Source organism: Eucalyptus grandis, chromosome 11 (genome assembly GCF_016545825.1).
Source record: "Eucalyptus grandis isolate ANBG69807.140 chromosome 11, ASM1654582v1, whole genome shotgun sequence".
Classification (NCBI taxonomy): Eukaryota; Viridiplantae; Streptophyta; class Magnoliopsida; order Myrtales; family Myrtaceae; genus Eucalyptus; species Eucalyptus grandis.
Window position 1 is genome coordinate 40,230,978 of NC_052622.1, and position 9,129 is coordinate 40,240,106.

At 42.4% G+C, this 9,129-nt stretch overlaps 2 protein-coding genes across 2 annotated transcripts; one reads left to right on the forward strand and one right to left on the reverse strand.

Annotated features, from left to right (window-relative positions):
- The first annotated feature begins 3,470 nt into the window (after positions 1–3,470).
- On the forward strand, positions 3,471–4,253 carry LOC104426420. The gene is made up of 2 exons (XM_010039478.2): positions 3,471–3,874; positions 4,040–4,253. The coding sequence occupies exons 1-2, from the start codon at positions 3,544–3,546 to the stop codon at positions 4,054–4,056; spliced, it is 348 nt and encodes a 115-aa protein (XP_010037780.1). The 5' UTR covers positions 3,471–3,543; the 3' UTR covers positions 4,057–4,253.
- An 844-nt stretch (positions 4,254–5,097) lies between these two features.
- On the reverse strand, positions 5,098–8,698 carry LOC104426421. Its single transcript, XM_010039480.3, has 6 exons — positions 8,015–8,698; positions 7,400–7,487; positions 6,816–6,988; positions 6,275–6,332; positions 6,136–6,183; positions 5,098–5,516 (listed from the first exon to the last, which is right to left on the reverse strand). The coding sequence occupies exons 1-5, from the start codon at positions 8,186–8,188 to the stop codon at positions 6,167–6,169; spliced, it is 510 nt and encodes a 169-aa protein (XP_010037782.1). The 5' UTR covers positions 8,189–8,698; the 3' UTR covers positions 5,098–5,516; positions 6,136–6,166.
- Positions 8,699–9,129: the final 431 nt, after the last annotated feature.

Consider the following 9,129-nt stretch of genomic DNA (forward strand, 5'->3'; position numbering starts at 1 on the left):
AGTCAAACTTTGACCTGGGCACACACGTATAAAAGCAAAGACAATTTATAGGTCTTTTTTTTTCTTGCCGTTCAAAGTCTGCCAAAGCCCTACGTAAGAAGCCATGTTAACGTCGCACGTCTGCTAAAGAGGAGCTGCACGAAAGAAAGAAAAGGAAGCTTGAGATCTTTTCTTTTTGGCGTACGACTTGAACACGTGGTATTTTTGTGCCATGAATTTATATCCAAGTAAGTTGTTTATTTATAAACACTTTGGGTTTGGGGTTAAATCTAGGTGTGAGAAACACTTGAGCGTGTGAGTGATTGTAAATTCTGATTCTCCGATTATAGTGGCGACTCCTAATTGAAAAAATCATTTGCATATTAAGAACTTGAACCTAAGTCGTGAATTGGTATAGGCTTAGGAGAGCCCGAGCTAAGTCTAGACTTAGTAATCCATTAGCCAAACCCTAGGTGGTTTGGTCGAGGTTAGGTCGCGACAACAAGTATGAAAACTTTTGTATGGCATTCAATTAAGTAACTTAACTTTTCATTCCGACGATTTGAGTGTTATATATATTTTCAATCGATCACTTGAATTACATAATTTTTTGAAGATGTTCACCACAAGTGCCATGCCACGTCAGTTTTTTAGTACTTAGGTAAATGTTTTCAAAAAGTTGTGGTATTCAAAAAATTATGATACTCAAGTAAACATTTTTAAGAAATTATGGCACTCTAGAAAAAAAAATTATGATATTCAAGTGAGCACCATAACAAAATTTATGACACTTGTGCTATTCTTATCCCATTTGCCTCCGATTACTCCAACTTTCTTGGCCATCCTTGTGTGATTTGCAAACCTAGGAGCCTCTGGCTCAAAATGCGTCCAATCTTCCCAAATTCCTAGGTCTAGGATCTACATGGATAATCTACTCATTCTCTAATCTAGGATCTAAATGGATAATCTACTCATTCTCTAATTAAATTTGGAGTCGTCACCGATCTATTCAAATAATCCTAGGCCTGAAAACCTATTACCTACGTAGCACGAGAAGTTTACCACCTAGGCTAAGCTATTGGTATATTGTGTATATCTGAGCTCTAAAGTCCGGCAGCTCGGTTAGACGTGGAGAAGGGTTAGTTTCTTCATTACGTTCTTTCAAAACCACGATTCTATCGATCAAGCCTCGATTTCCACTTACTATTTGGTTCTCTATGCAAAATGCGTGATTGTTTTTGGGTTTTGAAACAAAATGTCACCAAGTTAGTTTTTCGGCAACGCTATTGATTAGCCGCCCCATTATTCGCAAAAGCACGTGACTCCATGAGTGTGTTCTTCATTTCTATTTTTCGAAAACAGAGTGTTCTCGTCTGTAAGACAACTGACCCTCTTCTTATTTTATTTTTTTGGTCAGAAAACGACTCACCCTTTGACTATTGATGAAATTGAGTGCTTTTTTTTTTTTCCTTCTCTATTGGGCTTAGCGGGTGTGCGCCTTTATGCGCTTGCGAGTTGTGACTTGCGTTCCTCATTTCCTCTGTGTCAGAAGTACATTGAATTCAAAGTTTGACAGAGGATCGAGAATAATGCATCTTCACGGGTCAATTTACATTAAGAGCGAACCCCTGAGATGTTAGTATTGTATTGCCTAGCTGCAACATACTTCATGTGGACAGACTTCTTGCTTGTTATTATCTTGCTGAGCCATGTCGAGTGTTGATAGACTCGCCGATTTCAGACCTTCGGATTGCGGATGGAATGGGGTGGTTATGGTTCTGGACATTTCACAGCAAGTGTTGACCCTCATAGTAACGTCTCGGTTTGATTACAACCATTGATCCTCCTTTCTTGCACTTCTGCCAACTATATGGTGAATGCGTTTGATTGAAGCAAACCTCATCTTTCGAGTTTATAGGCGATACAGTATGAAGAGTGAAGACTTGTATTTTTGTGTACATATCGGAACGTGAGGAAAAAAAACAAGTGCCTTTTCACTTTCTTGAAGAAAAAGCTAGATCGGAGCTTCTTCGTGTTTCCCTATCAAATTCAACTGATCACTATGAATGACTTTTCTGATTCTCTCTATTAGATGGCGTTTGAAAGTTGGCAGTCTTTCTCGGAAACTACTAGACTAAAATTAAGTGATACTCCATGCTTTTTCCAAGAGCATTTAGTCCTTCAATGGAGTAAAGTCAGACTGTCGATCAATTCTGGTTTTCGACTCTGTTTTTTGAGATGCCGTAGTATCGACATCACTCTTTCCTCATCCTTACAGGACTGTTGCTATTGTCTGTGCGATCCGACAATTCCATCTTGGTAACATGACGTGTTTCTGAGGTTTTAGTTGCTGTAATAATGTTTTGACAATTTTGTCGACCAATGAAAAATCCGGCAGCTGATACCTGATGGCGCATGACATGACATTTATCTGTAAGTTGATCACGAGCATAAAAATCACATACGACGCACAAAGAATCGAAAGGCCGACGAACGAATGGCCAATTCTCCCTGTGGCATGTTGTGAGGCGTGCAAGAAAATCCACGTGCCCGAAAACCAGGTCCAAAATACCAGCTTGGATAGGTTGTATTCAACCTAAACGGGCAATGGCAGCATCTTTCAACCACTTTGCTTTTCTAGGACTTTACCATGATATTATAGGTGCTGAGACTATTTAAACCTTAATGTCTTATAATATATCGCGAATCAGATTGGTTTAACTGGTTTATGTTCTATCTGTTTTACTTTCAAATATATCAATTCAACGATGAAAATCTCTCTCCAACAAAATCCAGGGCAGGTATGGGAGCAACAGCTGAGCATAGATCGAGGCATTCGAGCAAACGCTGCCAACGCACTCTGAAGGAACAGTTGCATCGTTTGCGTTGGCGATTATACCTTTCTGCTGAATGCTTCAATAGATATAAGCTCCTATGTATCTAAGTGAAAACAGACTTTCTGTTCTTACAATAAATGAAAGGGAATAAGATCAAGTATTCTGCTCTTATCAACGTAGACAAAGGTGCGAATTCTCCTGTTCTTTGAGATGCCAACGATCGGCAAGGCTTTCCTGAAGTTGTAGTAGTTGGCTCGTCTCAAACTTGATTACACGTTTCCACTAATTCCTAGCCTCATTGGAAGTGATCGAAGAAGGGTCACTCAACTATTGCATGCGTAGGTTCAGGAGTTCCAGATGATTCAGGTGTCTGTAGATCTAAGCTCCTCTCTAGTTTCACACTGGCTAGTGCTGCAACATCTGGAAAGTGGCCGACGCTAATGCTGGAGACCACAACCTTAATTGGTCCAAAAAGAGATAATCCAAAGCCTCCAATACCGATTTCACCAAACCCCTGCAATAAGAAATTGGTTTCGTTTTTTATGTGTTTTCAGAGACTAGTGCTATCTCCACTAGAACATAGTGGGGAATTACATGAAATGAGACACCCTCTCAAGCCCAGAATTTCAGTATAAAAAACCCTCTCAGGTGAGGAAATTCTTGAGCACTGCAACATCGTTCTTCCTCACAAGCTGTGTCGTGACAGCAAATTGAAGAGGAGTCTCCAATGGGCAAGTTCATTTGCATCCTTGCATTGCTCCTGATGGCATGCGTGGTGTCCCGGGGAGCTCTCGCTGCAGGCGAGTGTGGGAAGTCGACAACCCCAGACGCCGAGGCCATGAAGCTGGCCCCCTGCGCGGCAGCTGCACAGGACGCTAAGGCCCCTGTGTCTGACAGCTGCTGTGCCCAGGTGAAGAGCATAGGGAAGAACCCGAGCTGCCTCTGCGCCGTGATGCTCTCGAACACAGCCAAGGCTTCCGGTATCAAGCTCGAGACCGCCATCACAATCCCCAAGCGCTGCAACATCGCAGACCGCCCGGTGGGTTACAAGTGCGGAGGTATGTGAATGACCGCATCGACAGATAATTACTCTGTGTCTTTGCGCTCAGTGATTTCTTGATCTAAATTTGATTATTTCCCTTTAATGAATTTTCGTGCAATTTTGCTGATATCATAGTCCACCTTCTATGTTCCAAATATTAATTTCTCTTGTTCCTATGCAGCTTATACCCTGCCATGATGGAAGACCATATGCTCACGGATACATGGTTGCTAATGATTCCTTGGCAACCGATGCTTCAGCTCTGTCGTTTTATAACAAATAAGGGGGACAGGAGCTTTGTTGTAATCTATGATCTATTTCCCTATCTACCTTAATAAATCGAAGCGCATCTGAGGGCTTTCTCAGTTGCGAGAATCTTCCAATCGTTTTCGTTCCTTGCTGGTGTTCTTTTGGAACTTCTCCGTGCATAGCTCCCCAGCAGAAATTGCTAGAGAGAGACGCAACTCCACAGAACCCAAAAATTTTCAAAGAATCTTCAGGTCAACCTGGCACAAGATCATTGGGCACAGCCGACACATACTCGTGGTAGCATCAATTAGGAAAACCCAGAAATCGAAAAGAAGGAAAAGGAGGGAAAAGACCATAAACGATAGACCCCCCAAGGTGTGGCTCTGGAATCTTTGTCGTCATCTCGCCCTCTAATCCTTTCATTTTCTCCTTTTCTTTCCGCTTTAACGACCATAACTTAACAGGCAACTACCAATTTGGAAAAGCAAAATCTGTCCCACAAGCTCACGCATACGGCTTTGCTTTTTAGAACGATGGATCACGCTTCGCATAGGGAATAACCTCAAGAGGCTCCAAAGCTTAGGATAAGAGGAAAAGACTGGTAGTAAAAAGGGCAAAAAAGAAAAAAGAAAAAGAGCAGTTTGAAAAGACAAACAACACTTTGGTCTTAGAAAAGACAAAAGAAAAACACGAATGGGGACAGATAGAGGGCCATTCCCATGTGGAGCACGTAACTGAGATAGACCCGCCTAACAGGCCATTCGACAGTTAACTAAAGCTTGGACCATAATCAACATACTTTTCGTAGCAAAAGCAGCAACATAAGATGATGGTAAGAAGGTTGGAATCAGCCTCGGCTTTTCAGATGCGGAGTAGTGGACACGTTTCAAAATGGAAAAGTATGTGCTTAGCTGGTCATGAAGTATTCGTGTTCCAAATAGCCATCCTGTGAATTCATTATCTGTATAAACCTAAATTTGAAACCACGCATTGATTCAAATGCTTCACAAATACACAAAGAAATGAGTAGAGACGAAAATCATCCTCTCAGAGCGGTTACTGCAATAGATATTCACAGTATGAGATCATGCTATACTATAATGCGGTCATTTACAGCTGGTGAGTAGAGAATTAAGCTAGGAAACTTCGAAAGTTTATACATAGCACCCACTAGATTATAAGGCACCTTCAGTCCACAATAATAGGTTGTGGTGAAAGAAGTCCTCATCCAAACATCTCTTACAGTAAAGGAAAGCAATCCATACTCGAGAAAAGGGATATGGAAGTCGTTAACTATAGTATCCGACGACCACTTCATGGTTAGGCTGGACAAACAGCAACCTGACCATTATCTTCATATCCATGAGAACCAAGTAAGACTATACTGCTAATATAGTATTGCTATGTACCTGCCAAGAAAAACTCCCGAATCACAATATAGTAGAATATTCAAGGTTGCAGAAGATAAATGAGAGAGAACGCTCTGGTGTTGCTAAAATCCTATTTGCCCCAATTAATTTGCAATATGGACTTCTTTTATGGTAATACAGCCCTTTAATTGCTTTAGTAAAGAAAAAAAATGTTACACTTCATCCCAGTATATCGACCTGTTCAAACTAGCTTTATGAGAAATCTGTACATCGTATAGCATAATACCATGGGCCAACTGTCACACAGCATCAAAGTAGTCATTGCAAATGCTACATTTTCAAACTAGCAGTCACTAAAATCTGATTATGGAAATATAGGCCTGTAAAGTACATAAATGTAAGGAAAAATATCTGAAAAATGCCAAATATTTGAAACAAATTCACATAATTTGCAAGTGTATCATCTGATGACAGAACTTCAGCAAATAGCGAATCACCTCTATTCATCATTTCTTAGAGACACAGCAAAATTCTCGCACTAAATTTCTTCTAGTGCCAATTATGGACAGAAGACTTTTAAGCTAGAGTCTGCTTTTATAATAAATCCAGAGAGGAATTTAAACTCAGATGCTTGCAAGACTAGTTCAAGAAGGAGTACCATATTGACGATCCGCCTGACAGGTAAGCTCTCAGTAATATAGAGACCCTGCAGGATTTAATGTAACGACAAAAAGTTAAGTACCATAATCTCAGAACGCAATCGACATATACACAGTGGAACAGCTTCAGTACCATACCTTGCCACCAATTTCCCCTGGAAGCACTTCCGTCATCTTCTCCAGGATCTTTCTTGGACTGAAAAGAAGACAAAGCTGTTAACAAACTCTGCGACCAAGACAAGCCACCTACAACATTCTTTGCAAACAGGCCAAATCCAGATAATATAAAGATAAATGAAAGCGATGCAAACATAGTAATTATCGTTTCAAAAACGTTCTTTTGTTCTGTCAACATGTACAGCCAAGCAATAATTTCATAATTTTAATAGAAAACCAGTCTAAAAAGGGTTAAGCATCACACAAATTAAAGAAGTACTCCACAAGAAAAAATTTCTCTGGAAATATCCTTTAGGTCTACTTGTGAATCAAAAATAGGTTCCAGCGACAAAAAAAAAAAATCTCCAAATCAAGCATCATGCAAAAAACCTTCTCTGGCTGGAGATACACATTCTTTTCAATCAGATTAGTCTTTCACTTTAGAGTTTGGCTGAACCCAATATTAATCGACCCTCCTCCCTGCATCTAAATGAACCAAACGGCTACATTACTTTCTGCTTACCACAGAATTTAATCCAGATCCCTGAGTACTCGAAGGGTGGCAATAGTTCTCTTGGCCACCATAAAATATAGACGAACTGAGGTGGCATGGTTGTACTCTCTGCTCTTGATAAATGGTAGCCATATCTCCATTCAGCATGCTCTGACCTCCTCCGCTGACATTTGACGCATCATCTGGTTAATCGAATAATTAAGTTACTCTCTTGGTAGTACACATCCACCGGGATATTACTAAGAAAGCATTAATCAAATGTACTACTCTGTATCTTTTGAGCATCTCATCTTCATAAAAGAGAGATAAATCTAAAGATAAATTGCAGATGTAGAATGTTCTCTAAACAACTCAGATTGACGGTTACAAGAAAACGAAAGAGGAAGATGTCAGGCACCGCCGTCAAATTCGATCAATAACCGCCGGAGGACAATAATGGGAAGCAGAATCAAGACATAAATAAACAACGGCACACTCAGAATATCTATACCGGCCGCAACACTTTAAACACATTAAGGACTCAAATCTCGCGCTCGAGTAGAGCTCGATGGCAACACACAAGTGCACATGGGAGCAAGGCAGACCAAACAAACCTGGAAGTCCGGATTTGCTTCTCCACGGCTCGTTCTGAAAATCCTGCTTCCTCTCGCTCTCGTAACGCACAGATTCCTTCCCAAGAACCTAGCGTGCCAAACAAAATACATAAGGACACAGAAACAACTCCTGTATGTATAACTTCTGACAGGAACCATTATGCTAAGGAACCGCAGGGTGGGAAAAAACAAGAATTTTCGGTCTCAACGAGCATCATTGCAAGGTTGATTTCATCTGCCTAGCGCTTTCTTCACGAGACAAATCACAACGCACGTAAGATCAATTCCGTCACCGATAATGTCGGTTTCAACTCCAATCGGGTGAACAAACTAAATTACACCATCCAATTAGGACGAAAGGGAAACCTCACGTAACCCCCCCGATCAAAGCAAACGATCAGCATCTCGACGAAGGATTCCACTACACAGAGCAAAACAGAGCTTTTCCTACAGCATCATTATCCGAATCCACCGATCGAAATGCGGCAACGAACCCACCAACCCCGCGCGAGCGCCGAAGCCAAAGACCGAACCCGATGGGCAGGTTTCAAAGAGCCCGTCGCCGCGCACGGGAGAAGGCAAAAATGAAAAAAAGATAAATATTTTTCTTTTTACCCTGGGGGGAGGCGCGAAGATGGAGCCGAAGATGCCCGCCGAGGACGACGACGGATACGCCTCCTTGGAACCGAACAGCTCCGAAGCGAACGACGACGGCGGCGGAGAGGCTGAGGCGGAGGCAGAGGCAGAGGCAGGGGCAGAAGACGATCCACCTTGCTTCCTTCCCTCCATTTTCCCCTCTCTCTCTCTCTCTCTCTCTCTCTCTCTCTCTCTATAGCTCTCTCTGTCTCTCACTCCACCGCCTGACCGCACCACACTGGGCAACGTGTTGCGCGGGTGAAAGAGCCGCAATGGAGGGCCGATACGTCCGTCTGTCCGTACGTATATATATATAGATAGATAGAGAGAGACACACACACACACACGCGAGCGCGATTGCCACCGTCAAGGAGAGTGGATAGGAAGGCGAAGACGACAAGGAGGCGTCTGCGCTCCGACCGACGAGACGACAACAACAAAAGATAGAGAGAGAGAGAGAGAAATACAAGAGAAAGAGAGAGCCCAAAAAATAAAAATAGAGAGAGAGAGAGCAGAGAAAGCAGAGAAAAGGAGGAGGAAGAAGAAGGAAGCGAAACGGGACAGGAACACCGAAAAGGGAAGAGAGAGGGAGAGGGAGAGGGAGGCGCGACACGTGAAGGACGGCACGCGATGGAGACGACGACGACGACGACCTAGATCGAAACCGTCGCCAACCCCTAATTTATATACATTTTCGCTAACCATATATTTTCATTTATTAAATAATAAAAAGAGGGGGAAAAAATATGAATAGTTTGTCGTAAAATAATGCATTTTCTTTTAATTTTTTTTTACGTTGAATTAATAAATAATAACGCCTCTGAAGCTCGTTGGAGGCACCCCCTCCTGCTGTGTTCCTTCCTTCCTTTTGCTTCGTCTTTCTCTAGGGGGGGCGCTCGCCCGCTTAATACCTGTCGGGGTGGTGCTAACGGATCCGCGCCACGTGGAGCCATCAACCGCCCAGGTGGGCCCTCCTGCTGAGGCCCTCCAACCTTTTACTGCCACGAACCCCACCCTCTCCCCAGTGGATCATAACCGAACTCCCCAGTCCCTCACGCCTTTTGATTTCCACCCCCGCTTCCACTTTTTCTATG